Source organism: Rhipicephalus microplus, chromosome 6 (genome assembly GCF_043290135.1).
Source record: "Rhipicephalus microplus isolate Deutch F79 chromosome 6, USDA_Rmic, whole genome shotgun sequence".
NCBI lineage: Eukaryota > Metazoa > Arthropoda > Arachnida > Ixodida > Ixodidae > Rhipicephalus > Rhipicephalus microplus.
This window is the reverse complement of record NC_134705.1, coordinates 26,672,535-26,699,428: the sequence shown is the minus strand read 5'-3', so window position 1 is coordinate 26,699,428 and position 26,894 is coordinate 26,672,535. Positions and strand designations below refer to the sequence as shown.

General features: G+C 50.4%; 1 protein-coding gene across 2 annotated transcripts in view; it reads left to right on the top strand.

The window, feature by feature from the left end:
• The window catches only part of LOC119167703 (mitochondrial-processing peptidase subunit alpha), a 266,289-nt gene that overhangs the window by 51,441 nt on the left and 187,954 nt on the right, over nt 1-26,894 (top strand). For both annotated transcript variants that reach the window (XM_037419227.2, XM_075865852.1), the window contains exon 9: nt 4,261-4,472. In XM_037419227.2, coding sequence (XP_037275124.2) covers nt 4,261-4,472 — 212 coding nt within the window. The remainder of the gene's footprint in view (nt 1-4,260; nt 4,473-26,894) is intronic.

The following is a 26,894-nucleotide window of genomic DNA, read 5'->3' as shown; positions in this document are numbered from 1 at the left end:
TGGCAGATGGGCCTGGTATAGCTCGATGAGGTCATTGTTTTCTCAGCAACAATCGAAGAACATCGAAGATGGATCCTATTAGTATTTCATGCAATACGGTCCGCCGGCCTAATGCTGAAACCTGAGAAATATTTCGGTTTCAAGGAACTCAAAAGATTCTTAGGACATTCGGTGAGCCATGAACATGTTTGTTCGATCCCCGACAAGGTCGATGCTGTCCGAAAAATTGTGGTGCCAATGGATAAGAAGGCCGTGAGATGTTTTCTTAGCCTCTGCTCCTACTACCGCAGATTTATTGCGAACTTCTCGCACATAACCTCGCCCTGAACACGCATAAAGAGAGACAATGTTCCATTTTTATGGGGCGAAGAGGAACAAGCAGCATTTGACAATCTACAACAGCGCCTGCAGACACCACCTGTTCTAGCTCACTTTGACGAGGACGCTCCTGCCATGATCCATACCGATGCCAGCAATGTAGGTTTAGGTGCTGTACTCGTCCAGTGGCAAGACTCAGCCGAGCGAGTGATCGCATATGCAAGTGGTACGCCTTCCCGTGCTGAGTCTCATTATTGCACAACAAAAAAGGAATATCTTGCTGTAGTTTGGGCAGTTATGAAGTTTTGCCCATACATCTACAGCTGTCCTTTTCCTGTAGTCCGCGACCACCACTCCCTTTGCTGGCTGACCAACTTGAAGGACCCATCTGGTCAGCTAGCGCGCTGGAGCTTACGCCTTCAAGAATTCGATATGACGGTCGTCTATAAGTCGGGTTGACAGCACTTCGATGCTGATTGCTTATCCAGGTCACCTATAAAGCAAAACGATGTCCCAGAAGAGGATGACATGGCGTTTTTAGCAGTGGTTGACACAGTTACCATTTTGTCTAAGCGGAGAGAAGACAGCGAGTTGCTTCCTCTTATTAATTTTCTAAATGGCCAGTCTACAAGCGTTCCCTAGATGTTCGTAAAGAGCCTGACGTCATTCTGCTTGCGCAGTTGTGTCCTATATAAGAAGAACTTTTCCTCCATCGGAAGTGCCCACTTACTTGTCGTCCCGACGTCCATTCGCGATGAGATCCTGAGGGCTTGCCACGATGTGTCAACCTCTGGCCACCTCGGATACACGCGCACATTGGCCAGAATCCAACTGAAGTACTACTGGCCGAAGCTTCCAGGCACTGTAAAGCATTACGTCCGCACGTGCCTCGATTGTCAACGACTAAAATCGCCACCTTTAAAACCAGCCGGATTGTTGCAGCCAGTTCAAGTGCCCATCGTGCCTTTTGCACAAACCTGAATGGAGCTCCTTGGACCATTTCTGACTTTGCATGCTGGAAACGAGTGGATTATTGTCGCTACCGACTATCTCACTCCCTACGCAGAAACAAAGGCTTTATCAAGCAGAACCGCAGTAGAAGTGGCACGATTTTTCATTGAAAACATTGTTCTGAGGCATGGTGCTCCTATGATTATAATAACAAACAGAGGTACCACTTTCACGGCCATGCTCTCCAAGTCGGTGCTTGAGCTCAATGGAACAGCGCATAGAAAAACTACTTCCTACCACCCACAAACCAACTGCTTAACAGAACGCCTCAACAAGAAAATTGCGGATATGCTGAGTATGTAGATCGATGTGGATCATAAAAATTCGGACGACGTTCTATCATACGTGACGTTTGCCTATAATACGGCACAAGGATACTACCCCAAGCACGACATTTAGTCTTCTTTATCGCCGTGAAGTGACGACAATGCTTGATGCCATGTTGCTTCACGACTGCGACGATACAGACACCGATGCTCGAGCCTTTCCCCAACGAGCTGAAAAGGTGCGGCAGCTTGCACGTGGGCGAATTTCCCGGCAGCAGAGTTATGACGCACACCATTATAACCTGCGACGCCAATACATCACTTATCAACCTGGCGAAAAAGTGTGGGTCTGGAGCCCTATTCGCCGACGGAGCCTTTCTGAAAAGTTAATGAAGAAGTACTTTGGTCCCTACAATGTTGTGCGGCGCCTAAGTGACGTGAACTATGAGGTCATCCCCGTCAGTTCCTCGCGAACACGCCAGCAGAAATCAGAAATCATACACATGTGGATGAAGCCTTATTGCAGTGAGCCAGTTGCATAATACGTCAACTATATACACAGCATATTTTTGTAGCAAAGCATCCGGACGATGCTCTTCCTGGAGGGAGGCAAATGCCGCATTCAACCTGCAGAGCAGAGCTCGCGCAGCAAGAAAGGAAGATGAAGTTCCTCCCCGGTCCTCTTTTCGAGCGCCTAACATGTAATCAAAGTGAGCTCTCCTATATTCGACTTCTGCTGTGTCTGCGTCGTGACAATATATATAGTATACATAAAAGGTGAATAACGGCAAAAAAAACAGCCTAAACTGTCCACATAATTGCTATTGTAAAAAAGGGGGCGAGGTGCGTTTTGGCATTACTGTCTAAAGAATCTAGTAGCGAGCAAAGCTTTTTATTTTATTTTTATTTATTTTCAAATACTGCAGCCCAATACAGGGCTATTGCAGGAGTGGGGTATATTACATGAACAAAATACACTGATTACAGGGTTGACATGAAAAAAAAGTTATAATAGTGCGTCTACAAATTCCGACAACGATAATTCACGAATACTACCGGGTAAGTCATTCCACATTTCAATAACTCTAGGAAAAAAAACTGTTCTTGAACGCTGATCTCTGCGCTTCTGATTGAGAGCCCCTACCCCCCCCTCCAATCCCCTCTTGTTTTTCGCGATTGTTTTTTTTTCCTTGTCCTTAGGTTTTTTTTGTGCCAAAAAAAAAATAGGAGCAAATAATTCAGTGCACTCCCCCCCCCACGTGTTGCGGAAATCTCCCGGATTGAGAATCCTTGAACTTGGCAGGTATGCATATGTTATGCATAGTTTATTTTCTGTTTTTACCTTTAATTTTGCATCATATGCAATATAAATTAGTGAAAATTACATCACAGTTCTTTGGCCGTTTGAGTTTGTTAGACTCGCTCTGTGTATGAAAGGTATACCAATACGGACCAACATAGTTGGCTAAGTGAAAACTGTTTTCCACCTGGTTTCTGCCTCCTGGTGAACACATGATCCGCAAAACAGTGAACACACATGTGAATATATGGCCTTCACATGGTCTGCAATAAAAAAGTTTTTGAAAAGAACAAAAAGATCGTGAGCCCCAATGGTCAATTACAATGAACACAAGCCCACAACTGCGTAAGAAAAAGTACCTAAATAAACAAAACAGAGCATGAAATATGTAAAACAAACATTACCTTTCTAGTAAAGCTTTCGTTTAGGCTAGTTGGTGCATTCTTGAACACATGTTTGGGTTGCCCCAAAAAACACTGGCGAACATTCTGTGTACTCTCCTTCATCGGTGCTTTTTTGCACAACCCAAAGATGTGTTCACTTAGCTCTCCATCCACTGAATTAACTGAATGCTTAATTGAAAGTATCAAGAAAACCATAAGTGAGTGTCTGTTGAATCAAAGCCTCCACCCCTGATATGAATATGACCTGCCTGTAGCATTTTGCTCAGTTTTGCCTCTACTACTACTCTGGATTTTCATTGTAAAAAAAGAAATGTAACTCACGGCAGTGCAGAAAGATGTGTAGTCATGTCATTTATATTGTTTGCATGCTCTCTCAATCAGCCTTTCACTCCTTGAACGATCTGTCCAAGATATTTGCAACAACAGTGGAAAGCTGTGCGTAGCCTCTTGCGTGCTTGACTTTGCACACTGGCACATCAAGTCCCTTTATTCAGGGGTATAGGCCAGCTAGTTTGTTCAGTGCAGAAAACAGAAAAGGTACCCGAAACCTATTCACCACCTCCATTTATTTTCTACTGAGCTAGCGATTTACAGTAGTGGAAATTTAATGTGATACTGCCTACAGCAGCACAAAATTTAAGAGAATATTGACACGCAAACAAAGAGACCACACAGTGCCTATGTTTTCGGTATCTTTGTCTATTTGTCCATGTTTTCATAACTTTTGGGTGGCTTTTGTCAGATCATAGACAATCAATTAGCTCGCCAATACCACCTAAGCAAGATGAAATGTTCACGTGCATTACTCGATTCCCGTGTTGAATCAGAAGCACAGATCGGAAGTGATGTTGAATGGACTCGTTACAGCATCTCTCGCTGCTTTTTATTGTGTTGCACAGCAGTAGATCTCTCTTGTTCTGTTGTGCACGAAAGAGGAGCGAATGAACCTTAACCTTGTCAGGTGGAAAAGGACCTGTCGGATGTGAGCCCTGGACAAACCCCAATCCCTGAGCTGGCACACTTTGTGCTTGGCCTGGAGAGCTGCTCACACCAGGATCCGGACTTCATTGGCTTCTGCGTCCTCAACATGATCATGGGTGGTGGGGGTTCCTTCTCAGCCGGTGGACCTGGCAAGGGAATGTACACACGCCTCTACACAAACGTGCTTAACCGGTAAGCTTGACACGACATGCTTAAAGTCAAATGCATGTTAGCCTGAGCAGAATAGAGCTTGATTGAATTGTACTAGCTTTAAATGTACTGGTAATGGCTAGAACAGGTATTTGATTAAAACGTGGCACTACAATTACTGTCACAAAAGAAGTTGGGGGGTACTCACGTTACAAAGTGGAAATGACTAGTGCGAACTATCAACTGCAAAACCAATCATTCTAAACCAACTATCCCAATACCCCACTTCGCTGACGAATCCGGGACCGATTCTCATAGAGCATTGTATATTGCCACGTTCCATTTCCTAAGTTTTTGTTATCGTCCCAAAACACCACACGATTCTCAGCGCAAACCGCGCCTGCAGTTTTCTAGAGGGTTCCGGACTGTAGTAGATCATTTCGATAAGATCACGCCCACTGTGCGAATGGTACAGATTGTTCTGGAACGCACGCCGCCGCCAGCGATAGCACTAGAACATTCGACGGCGGGAGTATAAATGCCGACGCGTTTCGCCGCTTGTCAGTTGTTGATCGAAGGCCGACGCTCCGTTTGCCGCTATCAGTTTGAGACTGCTATCTGTGCGGGACTGCCGCTGTAATTGGACTTTCTGTTTACCGGGCACAGGTTCGCCCAAATAAACAGTTAAATTCCAACAAGAAGTCTCCTGTCTTCGGCCACGTCACGACCCCGTCACATTTGGTGGAGGTGCTGCTTCGTTCATGTACCGGACGCCCCCGTCAAGCCGTGAACCCAGCCCACGTCGCGGAGAAGACACCGACGCCAACCAGGAGCAGCGAACAAGCCGCCGACAGCAAGGGCTACCACCGGAGTACGGGCTTCTACACGACAAGCCGCGGAAGACCAAAGCCATGACCGCGACTGCAGCGACAATGACAACCGCAGCGTCCCAGCCCACGATGGTCATGCATCAACCCAGGGAACCACCAATTTTCCATGGGTCATCGTTCGAAGACCCGGAAACCTGGCTAGAAACATACGACCGTGTGGCCGCCCTCAACCACTGGGACAATGAAGAAAAGCTCCGTCGTGTGTACTTCTACCTGGAAGACACCGCAAGGACCTGGCTAGAGAATCGGGAGTCCACGCTCCGAACGTGGGATGTCTTCTGCGGCGCATTTCTTCAAACGTTCGCAAGCGTCGCTCGCAAAGAGAGGGCCGCTGCTCTACTCGAGACCCGGGTTCAGCTACCAAACGAAAAGGTTGGAATTTTCACAGAGGAGATGACCCGCCTATTCCGTCACGCTGACCCAGACATGCCTGAGGAAAAGAAAGTTCGTTTCCTCATGCGAGGGGTCAAACAGGAGCTCTTCGCGGGGCTGATGAGAAATCCACCGAAAACCGTCCAAGAATTCGTAGCCGAAGCGACCACTATTGAAAAGACCCTGGACATGCGCACCAGACAGTATAATCGTCGCCTGACTGCAGACTGCGCTGCTGCTCAAGTCAGTAACTACGGAGACCTGCGTGAAACGATCCGAGCGATCGTGCGGGAAGAGCTGCGCAAGCTGTTGCCTTCGGCGCAGCCTCAAGTGGATTCGATCGCCGACATTGTGCGAGAAGAAGTTCGGCAATCGCTTCAAATTCCCCACGCACCGCTGCCCGAGCCGGAAGCTATGAGCTACGCCGCTGCACTGCGCCACAACGCTCCTCCCCGTCCACGCCAAAACGCTGCCCCATCGCACTTCCGTCGACAGACGCCACCGCCGCCACCACCCCCACCGACGTCATACCGTTCGCCAGCGGCCCAGCGCAGTGCACCGAGGAAGACTGACGTCTGGCGCACCCCTGACCATCGCCCGCTCTGCTACCACTGCGGCGAGGCCGGACACACATACCGCCGTTGCCAGTACCAACAGATGGGACTGCGTGGCTTCGCCGTCAACGCACCGCGTCCACAGCCAGGAGAACGACCACGTGACATCGCCGACTACCTGACAGGAACTCGGTGGACACCACGAAGCCCTTCGCGTTCGCCGTCGCCCAGCCGCCGCACGTCACCGCACCACCGACAGTACTCTGGCCCAACGCGGGGCCGGTCTCCTAGCCCGTATCCGGGAAACTAAGGGCAGCAACCGGTGGAGGTGCGGTTGCTGTGCGACGAACTACCGAAGATCCTCCGACGACGACGACGCCGCGACGGAGCTTTCCGAACACAACGCCAAACAGGCAAAGCCCTGACGGCGAAAGCTCACTTACCGAAGGTGGCCTGACGACGCAACAGGGAAGCAGCGGAACAAGCCGACGCAGCCGTGACCCGACGCCACGCCCTAACTGTAATGCGAGACGGCGAATTAGCGACCTCGACGTTCTTATCGACGACCACAGTGTGACCGCTCTCGTCGATACTGGAGCCGACTATTCTGTCATCAGTGGGTCGTTCGCCGCGAAGTTAAAGAAAGTTAGGACAGCTTGGAAAGGCCCTGAAATCCGCACAGCCGGAGGTCATCTCGTAACGCCTGCAGGAATCTGCACAGCGAGAGTCACCATTAACGGCCGTATTTATCCTACAGACTTCGTAGTCCTACAGCGTTGCTCGAGAGATGTCATGCTTGGCATGGACTTCTTATGCCTCCATGGTGCTGTCATCAACCTAAAAAACAAAGTCGATAACGTTATCCACAGAAGAAGCACTACCGCCGCACACGTCGTCTGGACACCATGCCTTGAATGTGCTGGAAGAACAGGTCACCATTCCGCCTCGCTCAAGCGTCATTATTTCAGTCGGCGCTCCTGAATCACCTGACTTCGAAGGCGTCGTTGAAGGCAGTCAGCATCTGTTGGTCACCCGAAATATTTGCGTCGCAAGAGGAATTGCAGAGTTGCGGGGAGGCAAAGCAACGGTTATGCTCACAAATTTCAGCAATGAGTACAAACATGTGAACAAAGGAACAACGGTCGCATACATCGAAGAAATTGTCGAAGCCACCAGCGCTTTCACCCTCGCCGATTCTGCGGAACCTGCTCAGAGGAACCAAGCCCCTCCCATAGCTTTCGACGTCAATCCCAGACTTCCGAACGATAAGCAAGAACAGCTCAAGGCCCTGCTCCTGCAATACGAAGATTGCTTTTCGTCGTCATCGAAAATTCGGCAGACCCCAATCACGAAACATCGCATCATAACCGAAGAAAATGCCAGACCACTCCGTCAGAGTCCGTACAGGGTTTCGACGCGAGAACGTGAGGCCATCAAGAGACAAGTTGATGAAATGCTGCGGGATGATATTATCCAGCCGTCCAAGAGCCCATGGGCATCCCCCGTGGTGTTAGTGAAGAAAAAGGATGGGACCCTACATTTCTGCGTCGATTATCGCCGCCTGAACAAAATCACAAGAAAGGACGTGTATCCTCTCCCACGAATAGACGACGCACTTGATCGGCTCCATAACGCCAAGTACTTTTCGTCAATGGACCTCAAGACTGGCTATTGGCAAATCGAAGTCGACGAAAGAGACCGAGAGAAGACGGCGTTTATAACACCGGACGGCCTCTTCGAGTTTAAGGTGATGCCCTTCGGCCTTTGCTCAGCGCCTGCAACTTTTCAACGCGTTATGGATACAGTACTGGCAGGATTGAAGTGGCAGACTTGCCTTGTGTACTTGGACGACGTCGTCGTGTTTTCCTCGAGTTTCGACGAGCATCTTCGGCGCCTTGAAGCTGTACTTCAAGCCATCAAGACTTCCGGACTCACACTGAAGCCAGAAAAGTGCAGATTCGCGTATGAGGAGCTCTTGTTTCTGGGGCACGTTATCAGCAAGTCTGGAGTTCGTCCTGATCCACGGAAAACAGCCGCCATCGCCGAATTCCCGCCGCCCACTGACAAGAAAGCCGTGCGCCGATTTCTGGGCCTGTGCGCCTATTATAGGCGGTTCGTGAAAAACTTCGCCCGCATCGCCGATCCTCTCACTAACCTTACCAAGGCCGACGTGGAGTTCAAGTGGGAAACGCCACAGGAACACGCTTTCCAGGAGCTTAAACATCGCCTCCAGACGCCTCCGTCACTTGCCCATTTCGACGAATTTGCCGAGACAGAAATACATACTGACGCAAGCAGCGTAGGTCTTGGCGCCGTTCTTGTGCAGAGGGCTGACGGACTTGAAAGGGTTATTAGTTACGCCAGCCGATCGCTATCCAAAGCAGAAGAAAATTATTCCACAACAGAAAAGGAGTGCCTCGCCATCATCTGGGCTACGTCGAAATTTCGCCCCTACCTCTACGGCAGGCCCTTCAAAGTTGTGAGCGACCACCACGCCTTGTGTTGGCTAGCCACTTTGAAGGATCCTTCAGGTCGCCTCGCACGATGGAGCCTGAGACTTCAAGAATATGACATACTGTCATTTACAAGTCCGGCAAAAACAATCCGACGCTGACTGTCTCTCTCGTGCGCCTGTCGACCAACCGCTACCCGACGACCCGGATGGCGACTACTTCTTGGGAACGATAACTACCGACGACTTCGCTGAACGACAGCGGGCCGACCCGGAACTTAAGGCCCTAATAGAATACCTCGAAGGCAGGACCGCCGAAGTCCCGAAGGTATTCAAGCGCGCACTTGCGTCGTTCTTTCTACGAAACGGTCTTCTACAAAAGAAAAACTTTTCACCGCTTCGAGCTAAGCACCTCCTTGTGGTGCCTTCAGCTCTGCGACCAGAACTCCTGCAGGCCCTGCACGACGATCCGACGGCAGGGCACCTCGGTGTTTCTCGCACGCTCGCGAGGATACAAGAAAGGTACTACTGGCCGCGTCTTACAACCGACTTCACTCGTTATGTGAGGACATGCCGGGACTGTCAGCGACGCAAGACACCGCCGACAAGGCCAGCGGGACTTCTGCAGCCAATTGATCCACCTTGCCGACCTTTCCAGCAGATTGGTATGGACTTATTGGGGCTGTTCCCGACGTCGGCTTTCGGAAACAAGTGGATCGTGGTAGCCACCGACTACCTCACCCGCTACGCCGAGACAAAAGCCCTGCCAAAAGGCAGTGCATCCGAGGTAGCTAAGTTCTTCGTCGAAAATATCGTCCTACGTCACGGCGCCCCGGAAGTCCTTATCACCGACAGAGGAACGGCATTCACTGCCGACTTAACTCAAGCGATCTTGGCATACAGCCAAACAAACCACCGCCGGACGACAGCGTACCACCCACAGACCAACGGCCTCACCGAGCGGCTTAACAAGACGATCGCCGACATGCTGTCAATGTACGTCGATGTCGAACACAAGACGTGGGATGCCATTCTTCCGTATGTGACCTTCGCATACAACACGGCGGTGCAGGAGACGACGCAGATATCTCCATACAAATTGGTCTACGGAAGGAGCCCGGCAACGACGCTCGATGCCATGTTACCCAACGTCACCGACGAAGAAAACCTCGATGTGAGCGAGTACCTTCATCGCGCCGAAGAAGCCCGACAACTTGCGCGGCTCCGTATCAAGAATCAACAGACGACCGACAGCCACCGTTGCAACCTTCGACGACGCTTCGTGGAATACCAGCCCGGTGAACGTGTTTGGGTGTGGACGCCGATACGCCGACGTGGACTAAGTGAAAAGCTTCTGCGACGGTACTTCGGACCGTACAGGGTGGTTCGACGTCTCGGCCCACTTGATTACGAGGTTGTCCTCGACGGCATCACGAACTCTCAACGACGCCGATCGCGACCTGACGTCGTCCATGTCGCACGCCTCAAGCCGTTTCATGCGCGTTAACAAACTGAAACAGTGCTTTTTTTTGTATTATTGTTGTATCGTGGTTTGTTCATTGTACTTTCTTGCATTATTGTTGTGCCTTCGTCTTTAGTTAGAGCATCGAGACGATGCCTTTTTCGGAGGGGGGCAATGCCACGTTCCATTTCCCAAGTTTTTGTTATCGTCCCAAAACACCACACGATTCTCAGCGCAAACCGCGCCTGCAGTTTTCTAGAGGGTTCCGGACTGTAGTAGATCATTTCGATAAGATCACGCCCACTGTGCGAATGGCGAATGGTACAGATTGTTCTGGAACGCACGCCGCCGCCAGCGATAGCACTAGAACATTCGACGGCGGGAGTATAAATGCCGACGCGCTTCGCCGCTTGTCAGTTGTTGATCGAAGGCCGACGCTCCGTTTGCCGCTATCAGTTTGAGACTGCTATCTGTGCGGGACTGCTGCTGTAATTGGACTTTCTGTTTACCGGGCACAGGTTCGCCCAAATAAACAGTTAAATTCCAACAAGAAGTCTCCTGTCTTCGGCCACGTCACGACCCCGTGACAATATTCCCTGTCTGCTTAAGTTTCAGTGGCTCCTCTTTATGCCCACTGGTTACATCATATCCCGATAACCTTTGATCCCATAGCACTCCTTGCCATTGTCACAATGTGCTAGAAGAGCTGTTCAGTCTTTTTGGCATCTGCGGATACCAGTCGACCAGTACTTCAGAATTGTGAGCGGTTTCGGCAATGTCTTTGCCTTAAAGCATCTCAACAGAATCAGTCCTACAAAGTTGCAGTGCCTGGGGGAGGCCTTGGTGACTTCGTGGCAAGAACTCTTCAATGCCCACTGTTGCACGCCTACATAACACGCCCTCGCTTCGTATGCTGTTTGCGTTCATTTTTTGCTTGTCTCAAGCTACATATGAATGACAAAAACAGCGTAGATAATGTTCCTGGCTAAACAATTTGAAATCAGATCTATGCCGCGCTGCCATTCTCAGCCGTGGTAGCTTATAGGGGAGGAAAGCAAGAACACATTTCTGCTCAGCAGATTTGCTGCCATGTAATTATGTTGTGGTTGCGACATGAGGTTAAGTTGTCCATGAGTGATTCCCTTAAGGAGAGATGCTACTCGAAGACACTTTTTCTTTAATATTCACCCTAGGGCAATGAAACTTGAGCTGTTTATCGAACTTTTTAGGCTGATTACAAATATATAATTAGTTTTCTTGTAAGTTACACACATTTAGCTCTGCAAGATGACAAAGTGAAAACGTTAACCCTTTTGCCCACTCTCTTTTCATCCCTAAAATTCTGTAATTTGTTATCATTCATAATTCATAATGCTTCAAATAAAGTGTAGAGTGCAAATAACTAATTATGAAGCACATATAAAATATGTAATATGTAATAAAAAAATAATAGACATAAAAAGTTCATATTTCACCTACCATAGTAAAGGTATACATACAATTTTTTTATTATACAATAAAATACTGAAATTTACACTAGATAATTGCATCTGTCATACTTTGGAAAAAATTTGGGCAAAATTTTAGGCAGATCCGAGCACTAAAAGTGCCCAAAAAAGGAGGGGCACATTGGAAAAAATGGCAGAATTTGTGTTTTGAGAAAAACGAGTTTTAAAGTTAAAATTAAGTTTTCTATTTATGAAATATATTATTAAATTAGATAAAATTTTCACACCAAAAAGAATAACAATCCGTCTTATAGTGGCCACTGCAACTAAAATACGCCAGCACCATGAGTTTGTCTGTCTCAGCGTTTTCGAGCCGACTCTTAGCAGACATTTCGCTCACAGACAGGGCCATGAAACGCTTGACAAACTTCCGCTCCATCTGGCAGAGCCTTGTGCCAACTGCAAGTTAGGAAGAAGTTCGACAGGACGGCGAAATCCAAACTAAGTCCAGTGTCATGCCATTTTGCAGCCATGTTTGTGCCACATACCGTTGTACATAATGGCAATGTCCTCCGTGCTAAATTCTCTCACTGCGAGCTCTTTCGACCTTTCAAGATTGGCGCTGACATCATCCATTGTTGCATCACGAACTTTCCGGCTGACGGGTGTGAATGACTTTGATGCATTGGCTTTTGCAAGCCAACAACTGCCGTAAATCGGACCAGCTGCTTGTAGCTTATTCCTACAGAGCGCGCCGCACAATGGCTTTCACTTGCGAGCAATGCCTTTTTTCATTCATAACGGAGATAATTACACGAGAAAAGCATTGTTCAGCTGCACTGTTCGACAAGACATGAACCCCGCAAATAGGTTTCACAGCACATACAGGGGCGCAGCGGCCAATGGCAGTCCCCGATTTGTACCATGTGATAAGCGAGTCGCGGCGCTCAAAAAACGTGCAGACGAGCGATTCTTTTTACTATTTCTTCTGCTGCATCAGTGAGAGAAACTGTTGTTATTTGAAGAGTGAGGCTCGACTCTTCGACTCATGCGATCAACAAAGGCTAGCGGCGGCGCATTATCGGTGGCAAGGTGCTCAAAGACTGCACACTTTCGACCTTTTAACAGGCACCTTGTGCTCTATAGATGAAATTTTAAATTATTTCCAGTTAAGTCTTGACCTGTATTCTTTTTTCATAACAGTAGAGGTACTAATCTTATCAAAACGGGGGAAAATAAATGATCGGTAATTTTGAAAAAAACCCGTTTTTCTACCCACATCTCCCCTTGAGGGATATCGCCTGCACTGGGCTTATTTGTATTGGACGCATCCACAAATACTCAAGCCTCATTATAAAGCAGTTGCACCTCGTTGTAGCCAATATTTCATGTTCATTATAACGAGGTGTAAGTGTCTAAACAAACTGGTGTGCCAAGCACTGCGTCCGTGTGCAGTGTTAAGACCCAAAATATCTCAAGTGCACTCACCCTAAAGTATTGCCGCTGCTATTGTGTCAGTTTTCTTGCGTCTTGCTCACTCACCCCTTATAAAGTTTCATGTCTTTCTCACTTTAATTCAGCGTTTATTGTCGCCTATGTTATTGAGGTTAAGTGTGGTTGAGATTTAGTGCGAAAACTCTTATTGCTGTCAGATTGTGTCACCGTGCAGCATCGTGACTGCTGTCACGTTCATAGGTACTACTTCAGATAGCCACCTTGTAAATTGATTTTCCTTTTAGTTGGTTGCCCTGTGAGGTGCATAAACCTATAGGTAGGCATCACGTTTAAGAAGTGCTTAACAGCGCAAATGACAGGAGGGCATAGGAGAGACGAGACAGAGCGCTGAAGCCACGCGAAGCACGTCATCTTCCATGGTTAAACATAGAAACATAAGTGTGGCCTATTCGTGAGACATGTGTTTTCCACGAGGCACAAATGACTTTACAGGAGAAGATAGCACCCCCACATTCCTCAAGCTTAATTTAGAACATACCCTCAAAGAAGAACTTAGAAAAAAAATCAGCTAGACGCTCTACAAAGGAAGGCAACACATGTCTCTAAAGAATGTTGGTGACCATGACACTGCTGCTCTCTCCGATTCGACGTCACCTCAGTCTCGATCCTGCAACGACAATGTGGCTGTAGGCACGAGAAAGCGTCACTAGCGTCAACACGTCATTTTGTTGCGAGCAGGATTTACGAGGGCACTGGACTGCCAGCAGCCGCGAAGGTCGCAGGCATGTTCATTGCCCCACGTCTCGACTGCATTGCTGGCAAGTGGTGAAGGCGATGTGCAGAAGACAGCCAACTACGGGTTACATCACTCCCGCTGCATACACTCAAAACACTCGACAAAACAATGGAGTAGGGGCCAAAAGGAAAGAAGCATCAGGCGCAGTGCCCACGTGGTACGATTCTCAGTTCTGCCACGGCCGCTGGGTAAAAAAGAAGGTCATAGTACTGCTGCCTGATACTGATGGTCTGTAATATTAGCAACTACAGTAAAACCTCATTAATTCAAAATCACTGTGACCGTGATAACTCTTGGAATTAGGAATGTTTCCGAATGAACAGAACATATAAAAAGTGGGATGCAAGAAACTTCTTATTATTGAAAGTAATTATTGGAAGAATGGTCATTTACTATGCCAACCAGTCCGCGGCTTCAAGGGTTATGTTTTCCGGCAATACCTCGCTCCAATTTGGTGCCAATTTGGTGCAAACAAGAGGGAACAGCAAGCCTCGTTACTGCCACGGCAAAAAAGAAAAAAGGGGGGGAGAAACATTGTTGTAATTAACTGAAATTCACGGGGAAAGCAAGACATCTTTGCTGCAACACAGTAGTGACACGCAGGCAGCATGTCGCCTGCTTCTCGCGGCGTCAGCATGTAATGATGCGACCATTCGCACATTCTTTCTGGTAAAATAAGGAACTTAATAATGGATAATGGCCACTGTGTCAAAATTCGTGATGCATTTGGTCTACATAATATGATCGCTGAAGTTTTTCTACCTAGTTTTCGAAGTAGGTGTTTTAGGTTTTAGGCAAGAACTCTACCAGCACTGCAAGTGCGCAAATTGCTGGAGCAATCGGCGATCGGAGGTTCGCATACATTGTGAATTCTGTCAAACTTTTTTAATTATTTCTTTGTATTCTCAAAATGAATGGTAAATCATGACGCACTGTCGTTGTGAGAAGCTTGCAACATGCTGCTTGGGTGTCACTCACTACTGTGTTGCAGTGAAGCACATTTTCTTTTCCACAGGCACACATTTTAGCTGACCATGAGACTGTTTTTTTTCTTTTTAAGAAGAGGGCTGGAAGCAGCGAGGCTTGGGTGCTTCAGCTGCCACTTAATATTATTGCTGCATTGCATTGCCTTGTGGCCCTTAAGGGCAGTTGTTTCTGCGGATTTGTGGCGAAATCGGGATCTAGAATGAGCACATAGCACCCAAAGTTCCGAATTAACCAGGTTGGAGCTGACCGCCGTTTCAAATTGGCCGTTCAGACTTACATTATGTGGAATTTCAAAATAACTGAGTTTGAAATATTGAGGTTTTACTGTACATTGGCCGCAGCTGAGACGTTCAAAGAAAACAAAGGTCGCTTTTCTTAATTTGGGCATTGCAAGAAAAAGGAGGGAAGCTGAGAATATCACCTCAATGCGACGATCCACCAAGCTTTGCTCTGCGTGTGAGAGGTGGCTCCCCTTGGGTCGAACAAGTCGCTTGACAACAACTGGCGTCCACCCAGCAGAGGCGCAGAGGAGGCAGTTGCAAGGAGACATCAGCTCCACAAGGTGGATCTACTCGCTCACCGCACACAGCAGTTTGAGTGATCAGCGCCCACTGTCCCAGATGGTGTCACGAGGTCCCGGCGTTGAGCAGTGAAACACGACAGCAACAATGCCCGACTCCTAGAGCCAAAGAGATAGAAGCTAATTACGAAAAACTTGAACCACTTACAAGGCTTGCGTACTCACTTGCTTCGTGCTTGTCCATGTGTCCTAAGCCTTTCTCTCCCCAGGATGCGGACCACATGGCTCACGTACTAACAACTCAGTGATGTTCTTAAAAAAAAAAAAAACTTGTGAACAGAAAAAAACTCGCAATGTGCCGTCAAGTTCAAACATGCCACAGAAACCAATCTCTTTGCTCTCAACAATGCATGTCACCTACGCTAGTGATGAAATTCTCCCCGGACCTTATCTACTCCGGTTCAAAAGAAAGGTTGTTCCGAACCGCGAAAACTGAGACATCAGACGCAGTCAAACTAAACCAGACGCTGTGTACATTTATTCAACTAATTTTACATTGACGATATCGCCAGAAGAATCAAATGCTTCAGTAGTGACACACTAAAACAACATTATACAATACTCCAATTCACTCAATCGACATAACAGCGAACACAAGTGTAGATACATTGCTAACACCTCCAGCAAAAGAATGTGTTTTGTTGGGGCATGAAGGAAAAAGATGAAGTTGACAAAAGAGATTCAAACGCTGTTCGCCTGTGTGATGTCTGTGCAAGTTATTCTTTAAGTAAAGTATTTTATATCTTCTTACAAAGTCTTATGTTTTCAACGAGGCCAAAGACAACATTTTCAGAAGTAGATGATGGTCGTCCAGAAACCCACAGAAGAAAGAAAAGAAGAACGTGAGTTTCGTCTGTGCACGGAACTGGTTGTCCTATTAAGAAGAAAGCTTGGGCTAGTTGGTGATTTGGAATCAACATATTTGCACCTTACAAGAAATCCAGTAGAATCTCGATGACACGAATTCAAAGGGAGCACGCAAAATATTCTTATCATCCAGAGTTCGTACGAACCAAAAACAAGTTAAAACTGATAATAAAAATTAACAAGAACTTTATTGGCAACTGCTTCTTGCTGAAGAAGTCGATGGTGTTCCTTTGAACTTTCCTGCCTTGACCATCTTCTTTATAAAGTGTCACAGTTTCCTCACTTGTGCTGCTGGCATGATGCGTTCACATTTGACATCGAAGGGAGCAATAGTGTCCGAATTTGTTGGAAATTCACTCACTTCGCCGCGTTTAAGCGGCCAGGGAACTGTGCCGCGAGGTGAACACAAAAAAAATTAGTCCTGCAGATTTGGGAATTAAAGCGAAAATGACGAGCGGCTGGAAAATCACGTCCACGCTCGTTGAAAACATTCACATTCGTTCCGCCTCTCGTACATGCCGCTGCCGCTTAAGAGTTCATTCCATTTTGCCCGTTTCCTGAGCATTAAAGTTCGTACCGAGTTCTAGTTATGCATGCAAAGCACTGAAAAAAAAAAAAAAAACCCAGTTTAAACCTTTACAAACGATGTTTCGTAAGGTACCCCAGCAGAAACCACCTCAGTGGACCCAGCGGCGGCGATGAATTCAACCGGCAGTGCAAAAGCAAGACACGTTAGGACATCCCTATTCGCTGTTGCTGCACTTTCTTCTACTTTGACTGTTCTTACCGATTCTAATCCAAAGCAGGCTCTCTATGAACACGTCCTTGTCAAGGCCGCGAGCTTTGACATGCGGCATGGGTAGTTCTCAATACCGCCTACGTCATCCGCCGTCGACGCCTGTTGAATTGGCGGCTGGCTGTTTACATCACGTGGTTCGAGAGCTAGAGCAGCCGGTGTAGCCAAAACCAAAAGAGATCTGCCATCGCGGGAAAATTGGTCTCTCACAAATTTTTCCCATCAACCTCGCGGCATGTTTCCGCTAATGAAGGAAAAATGAGGAAAATCCCGCTGAGTTTTGCTGCATTCACTCTCTTTGAGGCCAAGACTGAATGGGGCTTCCTTCCACAAACAAGCTGCGTTGCGCTGCTTGCCTGTAGCGGTCAATCGCAAATTCATATTATCTGCGATGACTTGAGAAACAGTCAGCACTGAATCATAGCGCATTTTATTGATATAATGTAGTTCATTCAAAACAATTTTAAAATTTATATAATTACAAAATTTGCATATACCGTAGTCGTATCATTGAGATTATACTGTGTGGGGATCGAGAGCGCCCTCTTACCTGGCACCTCGTTCCTCAGCTGCTGCGCGTGCGCCGACCGCGTAGCTTGGGCGCACATAAGCACCGGCATTTGCCAAGATGGCTGCCAGGGCGTCTTTGGTCTGGGCAAGTCAAGCATTGGCTCCGTCTCATGCTGGCACGCTGCGCGGGGCTACGTCACAACGCAGTGCCATTTTCTTTTGGGCCGCAGGTGACATCCTCCTCTCCTACGAGCTATGTTGCGCCCGACAATTCGCTCGTCGCGGCAGATGCTCTCAGGCCTTCACCAGGGGTTCACGCACTGCTCAGCAGGCGGCTTCTCGCTCGTGTGTTCGACTTCGGCTCTTGTGCGTTAGTCGTCCCGCCGTAGGCAAACGTACTTGCTCGGTCTTGTGTAGTTCCCTATACGGCCTGCAAGACCATGAGTGTCGCACTATGCTTCATCTTGGGTTAATAAACCCGTTGTTGTTATCCTGCCTCGTGCGTTGTTTCTGCGCCGTGTCGGAGAAAACGACGAACCCAGCTGCAGCGTCGTCGCACGCAGCGGCAGTGGAGGACGTCGCATCCCTACACGGTTGCGCTTAGTAGGTAAGCCTAGTGCAAACATATCTCCACATAACTGGCGCCTAACGTTAACTGGACCACTGACTGGTCTCCCTTGGGAGTCAGCCAGCTTGTATACCAAAGGCGACACTTTGGTCTGCACTCAGTGTGGGCCCAACCACTTGGCCAAAAGGTAAGCTGATATGCCTTTGGTGGTGTCACTCAAGACGTGATTGCGTCTGAGGACGAAATCCCCGACATCGTAACGGTCATCCCAATGTGACCGGTTGTATTGAGCCTTCTGACAAGTTCGCACTTTTGCCAGGTTGGAACGCGCCAGGTCGAGGGCCGCGTCCATCCGTGAGGGCAGTTCCGCTGCGTAGCCAGATGGGCTAATCTTCGCAGTGCTTGTCCCGCCACCGCCCCGTAGGACGCGGTCCATGGGGTTAGGCAGCTCTCTCCCAAAGTTGAGGAAGGTGGGCGTGTACCTTGTCGAGAGATTGACCTTAGACCGCAAGGAGAAGCCGATCTTGTTAAGACAGGCATCCCAATCCCTGTGTTGCTGCGCAAAAGCTGTCAGCAAGGGCTTGAGGTTCCGGTTGATACGCTCGTTCAGGTTGGCCTGTGGGTGATACATGGTTGTTTTGTGGTGCTTAATGCCAAGGGCAGCACACGCATCCACAAACACCTTGGCCGTGAAATAGGGCGCATTGTCTGTGATCAACTCCGCCGCAAAGCCAAAGCGGGTAAAGACCTCGGTCAACTTGTTCCAGATTGCGCGTGTCGTTAATTTTAGAAGGAGAAACAGTTCGACCCACTTCTAGAAGTGATCTGTGGCAGCCAGGAGAAAAACATTGCCTCTCCGGCTTCTTGGGAAAGGTACCATAATGTCACAGGCCGCGACTTGCCAAGGTTGTTGGCTGTCGATCGGCTGCATGAGCCCGGGAGGCTTGCCCCCGCGAGGCTTCACGCATTGGCGCACGCGGCATGAGCGGGCGTACTGGAGGTCGTCACGCTTCATGCCAGGCCAGGTAGCAGAGCAGCACAATTTTTTAAAAGTCCTAAAGGCCACTCGCGTGTCCGGCCAACCACGAGCCGTGGAAATAACTGAGGGTGGCTTTCTTTAGACTGCAGGGTATCACCACCTTGAAAGACTTCTGGGGAACTTCTTCAGATGGGACATAGCGCAGGAGAACACCGTCGGCATTAAGCAGGTACGAGTCCAACGTGCCCGCAGCAATACCAACCTGCGTACGGAACTTGGCGGCGACAGCAATGCCAGCTGTCTGTTCGTGCCCGGCGGCTTGACTGCCACGCTCGCTTGGGAGCTCAGCTCTTTGAGCTTGTCAACGATGTGCTGACGAAATGGATCGTCCTGCTGTGCCTTGAGCAGCTCCTCTCTGCTAAAGACGATACCAGCGGACGTGACTGGGTCTACCAGGTATGCGTCCTCACGCGAGGCTGTTATCTCGAAAGTCACTTTGCCATCGGGGTTTGCGCCTTTCGACCCTTTGGAGCCAGAGGGCCCGGGGTCTACTTGATCCGACTGCTCTCGGGAGTGGCGGACACAAGTGCCGGACGACGAAACCGGGGCGACAAGGCGTCAGCCACGACGTTCGAACTCCCTTTCCGGTAGCACGCAACGAAGTCATACCACTGCAAGGCGGCCCGAGGGCTCGCGCAAGCGCTTAAGCTTGGCGAGTGCCATGTGGTCCGTTTCCACCACGAATGGCGTGCCGTTTATATAGAAGTCGAACTTCCGCAGAGCAAAAACTATAGCGAGACATTCCCTTTCTGTGACGCTATTGTTACGCTCGGCAGCATTTAGTGATTGGCTCGCAAAGGGGACTAGCCGGAAAACGCTGTCGTGCTCCTGAAGCAGTACCGCGCTGAGACCCAGGTTGCTCGTGTCCGCTTCGACAATGAACTCCCTGTTATGGTCGGGCAGCTTTAACTCGGTTGTGGCCACTAGAACTTCGAAGAGCGCCTTAAAGGCTCACTCTTGTTCTGGCCCCCAGCTCCATCGTGCCGACTTCAAGAGTGCAGCCCAGGGCGCTTGGAGGGCCACGCAGTTTGGGATGAACTGTCGATAGTAGTTCACCATGCTCGAAAAGCGCCTCAGGCCCTGAATGTTTGCTCACGCCGGGTACTCCACAATGGCCCGTACCTTCTCCTCGCACGGCAAAACACGACCGCTCTGAATGGGAAAGCCTAATAGTGAGATGCGAGTCTCAGCTATTTTAGCTTTTTTCGGTTTCAAACTCAACACGGCGGCTTGCACGCAACCTTCCAAAGACATCCTCCAAATGGAGAAGGTGTTCCTCGAACGTTCGAGAGAAGATGATGATGTCGTCGAGATACGCCATGGCGTGTTGCCATTTAGCATCTTCTAGAACGCGGTCTATCGATCTCTGGAATGTAGCTGCAGCTCCAGAATAGCCAAACGCATGCGGGTAAACTCGTACGAATCTCTGGGAGAGGTGAATGCAGTTTTATCTGCGTCAGCCTGCTCCATCTTAACCTGTAGGTAACCGCGGCTAGCATCCAAGGTGCTGAAGTAGCAAGCACCGCATAGAGCAGCCACGATCGAGTCAACGTTATGCATAAGATAAGCATCCTTCTTGGTGACCTCATTCAGCCGGCCGTAGTCCACACAGAGCCGGTGAGAGCCGTCTCTTTTGGGGACCATGACCACCGAAGAACCCCAAGGACTGTTTGAGCCTTGAACAACTCCGGTCTCAATCAACTCATCCAATGTCTGGTCAATTGGTTTCCTCTTTGCCACACTAACAGGGCGAGGATTGCATTTGCACAGTTGTGCGTCGCCTGTGTCAATCCCGTGCCTCACCAGAGCGGTGCGACCCGGGCGTTCTGTGAACGTGTCGCTAAAACGTGTCAACAGCGACGGCAAGCGCGCTTTCTCACATTTGACAAGCTGTCCGGCAAAGGCGGCAGCGAGCCATCCGAGTTGCTGCTTAGCGGGGGAGTCACCGGCATAGCCGAAACCTCATTCACCGCGGCAGCATTATGCTCGAGGGAAAGCTGTTTACGGATCGTTTTTCGCCACGCCGGCCAAAGGACCAGTCTCGGCGTCGGAGTGGGAGACACGGGCCACGGGGGCGACACTTTGTCTCCTTTCCTTCTTCCTCGTGGCGTCCGGTGACTTACTGGCAGCCGGGACCACGGGAGGTGCAGCAAAAGCTCATAGAGTGCCGGGAGGGCCGTCCCTGTAGCCTCCGCTTGCGACGTCAATCAGGATACTTGTGCATACGAGAAAATCGCGACTGAAAATCACAGGCACGGAAAGACCAGGGAGATGCACAAAGCGCTGTTGGCGCGCGCGATTCTCCCAACGCACCACCAACCGCGCAGCGCCGCACAAGGTGGCGGTACCCCTGGGGAGGTGGAAGGCAGTGTCGCGAGCTCGAATACGGACAGAGCGGTCGCGCAAATGAGCCCTAACCTCTTCGCCAAACAGCGAGATCGAAGCCCCGCCATCCAGCAACGCCGTAAACTATCAACCAGCGATTGTAAGGGTGATGAACAGCGCCGGCGTGACTAGAATGTCATGTCCAGCACGACGCGCCATCGGTGCCATAGGTTGTGTTACACTCCCATGCTCTCTTACTGCTGCAGCGGCCGGCAAGGGGGAGCTTACCGAGGGCTCACCCCGTTTCCCGACGGGCGAGCAGGCCCTTGTGTCGGTTGGGGCGCAAGGACTCACGCGCGGTGTGACCGCGCTGACGGCAACGAAAGCAGACAACGCCTTTTTCTCCAACAGGGGGGGGGGGGGGGATTTCGGCGATCCTTTAAAGCTATGAGGTGTCCGTTCGCTAGCCGCAGTGGGGGCTCTGAGATCGGATATCCCCTCATGCACTGTAGCTTGGGGTTTCCGTTCTTGTTCATGCTGCCGGGCAACGGTGGCCGCCCGGGCATACGAGTACGGGTTGAGAGCGCGGTCCGACACGTTGAGCGCGTCTTGGTTTCTCGCGGCAGAGGCCACCTCGTGGTTCGGGGAACACCGGTGTGACGAGTCACAACCAGCCCACGCACAACGAGGCTCGAGAGAGGCGGACGGCGGTGGCGGCTGGCGATCGGCTCACGCCGCCAGAATGTCGCCCTGAATACGCTTCTCATCGGGTGCCAGCTCGTTTAGGTCACGATAACGGGTGCTGCAAAGGTAAGCGGCAAAGGTGGGATGAGCCTGACATATGGCTCGCTCCACCTTCTCGGCGTCTGATGCCATAGGACCGGCAAGGAGGTAGAGCTCCTGCAAAGCCCGAACGTACTCTGAGATTCATTGGAATGCTGTGTGCGAAGCTCTAGCTCGCGACGCATGCGGCGCTCGTATTCAGGAGGCAGGAATTCGCTACGGAAGAGCACCCTAAACTCCTCCATCAAGCGATCTTGGCGGCTTACGAGCTGGTATCACCTCGTCGCTTGGGCTGTCAGCGACACGGGCAAAACAGAGCCTAGCATAACACTGTGGCTCAGCCGCATAGCCTGCTGATAGCGGTGCAGCGCTCGGTGTACTTTGTGGCACTGATGCAGTGCGAATAACCGCTGTACTCAGGCAGAGGTACCCTTAAACTACTTGGTACGCTTCGCTGAGGGGACCCGGGGTCCCCCTTTGAAGCACAAGGCTGCGAGCACACCGTTTCAAACAGAACATTTAGGAGCTGCGCCGTAGTTGCATGCAGCGGGAATCGCTCCTAGGCAAGCGCGGCTGTAACAGGTGCGCGTGCGCCTGTGCCCCAACATGCGCGTCCATCCGAAAAGGGCCAGTACACGGCATGGAGGAGGGTAGGGTTTGCGCTCCGACTGGTGCTTGAGGCCTCACGCGACTGGAAAACGAGTCGGCAGCGGAGCACAATGGCCAACGTCCGTCGAAAACGTCGCCTACGCGAGTCTCAGGCCAGCGAGCGTCGGTGAACGCGAACGCGGCGACGTTGTCGGTTAAGCGAGCAGGCTCCCAAACGACATCGTCAACCTTTTGCGCTCGCGACCACGGCGGGTCTGCAAGGGCGTTTTTACCAACACCTGAGTGTCCCCGGTAGGAAGGATCGTGTGCGGCGATTTGAGACTGTGCTGCTGACTGGGAAAGGCCAGCGAGCGGAGACTGCGCCGGGGACGGGCCCGTAAGCGCGTGAGTCTCGAACAGCTGATACAGCTCGTTATTGGCTTGGCTAGGACTGTGGTCCTCGTTCAAGCGGCTCGCATCACTGTAGGGGGCCCCGAAAAAGGGGTCGCTCCCGGTAAACGAAAGCCGAGGGTCGCTGAGAGGGCCTTACCTCGTGCTGTCGCAGCCGTCCGATTCGAACGAGATTAAGTCTGTCGCCACAGGATCGAACAGGAACGAGCGCCTCGAAGGGGCCTGCTCTGAAGCCACGCCGGCCCTACGTTGGGCGCCAGTTATGTGGAGATAGGTTTGCACTAGGCTTACCTAAGCGCAACCGTGTAGGGATGCAACGTCCTCCACTGCCGCTGCATACGACGACGCTGTGACCAGGTTCATCGTTTTCTCCGGCAGGGCACAAAAACCACGCACGAGGCAGGATAACAGCAACAAAGAGTTTATTGAACCAAGATGTAGCGCAGTGTGACACTCACGGGCTTGCAGGCCGTATAGGAAACTCCGCAAGACTGAGCAAGTGCGCTTGCCTACGGCGCAACGACTTACGCACAAGGGCTGAAGTCGAACGCGAACCTGCCTGCTGAGCAGCGCGTGAACCCCTCGTGAAGGCCCGAGAGTATCTGACGCAACGAGCGAATCGTCAGGAGCAACATAGCTCATAGGAGAGGAGGATGTCACGCGCGGCCCAAAGAGAAATTGCGCTGCATTGTGACGTAGGCCTGCGCAGCACGCCAGTGTAGCGTGCCCGGACTGCCAGCGCGGGACGGAGCCAATGCTTGACTCCCCAAGACCAAGGGGCGTCCTAGCAGCCATCTTGGCAAACGCCGGTGCTTACGTGCGCCGGGACTATGCCGTCGGCGCGTGCGCGGCAGCTGGGGAATGAGGCGCCAGGTAAGAGGATGCTCTCGATCCCCACAACTGTAGCTAAAGCATAACTACGGAAAGAAAAAACATGGACTGGAAAGAGTGCTCGCTTTTCTTGCAGCACTTTTTCTTGTCCATGTTTCTTGCTTGCTTATTTATGCTGTATCTACTGATTTTCTTGCGCTGTGCAAATATGTTAGTTAACCTAACCCTAAGTGCAACGCACCGACGAAAGAGTCAACGTGACTGCTGGTGGAGATATGGACTCTGACCATGCAGACACCATCAGGTCTCGCGACCTCTTTCAAGAAAAAGATCAGCTGCTATTGACGTTCCTGGAAAGACTGGCTGGTGCGGTACAGCCTCGACCAGTGCCAACATTCCAGGTGATTCCCGACTTAAGTCACACAACATCAGTACTTTCGACGGCTGCGAGGGCGCTCCTTCAGCATGCGGTTGGATTGAAAACATACATCGATCCTTCATGGGTGGCCGGCTGTCTACACGTTGAAAACTGCCAACGGCTCGTTGATTGGAGCTGCCAAAGATTGGTATTATTCGAGAAGCATCTTAATCACATCGTGGGATGAATTTGAGCGATTCTTTCAACGGGCCTTTGGGAGTGTCACAGGTCCCGTTAATTCAGGAGGCGATCGCTGCGCTAATTCCAAGAACCGAAGTATCTGCCCCCCCGAATGGCACCACGAAAGCTAGGACAATTTAAAAGTGGTCCTTTTTGGCGCGCCAGCGGACCCCGGCTGTGGCCCAAAGAACAAGTCAGAGCCGAGAGTTGATAAACAAAACAAAATTATATTCTCAATAATGGCAGATAAAAACGATACACAAATAGGCACACTCAACAATCGTTGAATACAATCTGTCACCAATCAAACGACGTACTACGCAGTACAATCAGCCACACTCGAAACAACGGACACAGACAACAATACGCACTACAATGCAGTCGCATGCATCGAACAACCAAGACACTTAAAGACTAAAGAGTTAGAAAACTTATTCAGTCCAAAGTTCTTGGAACAAAAGTCTGAATGATACTCTTCCGAGAATCACTCACTCAAAGTCCAGTGTTGTTGTCGTTCCGCTGCCCCCGAAGTTTCTCTTCCAGGAAACCTCGCGTCTTCAATTGGCCACTCTCCAAGCTTCAAACTTCTTCGCCGGAAACACGTCGGCTTCACACACGCAGCAGTTGCCACGCGTCTTCGCTCGATAGCGGTAGACACACACTCTTGCCTGTAGCTCGAGCCTTCACCCCGCAGGTGGAAATCCTCTTCTTCTCCTCCTTTGTCACGGAAGACAAAAGGCTTCACTCAAAGTCCAGGGTTGTTGTCGTTCCGCTGCCTTCGAAGTTCCGCTGCCTTCGACGGGCCGGTCGTGTGTTGATCAAGGAAGTGATTTTGCACGACAGCTTCGCTCTAGTAGGCCTCATTGACACAGGCGGTTCTGGTTGTTTGTTACATGCGTGAGGAGCGACATGATGCGACATCGAAATGATGCAGGAACGCACTGCTCTTTACGATTTCGGCAGAATAGAATGGCACTATAGTTTATGACAACCTGAAAATTGTTTTTTAGCTCCACCCATGAGGCTAGATCACCCTTATCTTTCATGCCTCCGCTGTACAAAGTTCCTAAACTTAGTTTCTAAACAATGGCAATAATTTTCACGCTATAACCGTTGTGGGGATCTGAGGCGCGCCCGCGACCATTTCGCGGGCATTCCGCCACACGGCCACACCCTTTTGCTTTCTAGCTCTGTTAACACCACGTGGCGATAGATGGCGCCACGTGCGGGCACGGCACGCGGTACGTGCGCGCCGAGGGAGCGCTCTTTTCTCCGTGGACGGCGCCGGGTAAGCACGTGTTTTCCTTCGTCCGCGTCCCCTTTGGGAATCGGCGGACTGTAACCTGCCCGGGGTGGCCTTGGGCACCTCGGCAGGCGTGTTTACTTGAGCGCTAGCTTCGGTAGCGTACGCTAAGCCCACAGCGGTGCCTAGTGCTTGAAGTGGTCGTACCACAACGAGCCGCACTTGCCGTAGGCCTACGCGCATGAGGTTTGCCCTAACACTCGCGACCAGGCCCATAGGCCACCGTGAGAGTGCACAGCATAGCCACGAGTCACCTTTTCCCGACCGGCGTGTCAAAGCTCGCCATTGCCAGCTGCGACGTGCTCGCGGTTTTCCCCTTATTGTGAACGTCCGCGTGCGGGTGCCTTTGCTACCCGCGTCCCGGGAGCGGACGTTGTACTGTTGTTCGGGGTGCCGCTAGGGGCAATAAAGTGTTGTCTACTTTTGCATTAGAACACTGTCTGATTGCCGCGCCGCGCTAAACGCCTTATTAGTTGAGCGCGCGCGGAGCGGTGCGCCACACGCGAGTGAACAGAGTAGCGGCCCTGTGGCTCGCTAAGCGTGAACCTGCGGTGATCGTCTGCTGCAGTTTGTAGCGGAGCCACCACACCGTAGTTTTGCAATAGTAGTTTATTGATATTGAAATAAAGAAATAATAGCTCGTAAAAAAAAAGCTTTGAAAGCATGGTGTCCAGCATCAGCCTAGCAATATATATCTGTTGTTTAAATCGCTGTTGCCACCACGCTCATCTTGGAGTCCATGAAGAAGCAATATACATCTCTCGACGGCAACATTTCTGCACAGTACCTATTGTATTTACTTGATTCAAGTACCCCTTTTTTTCAGAATTGTGGTATCAAAAGTTAGGG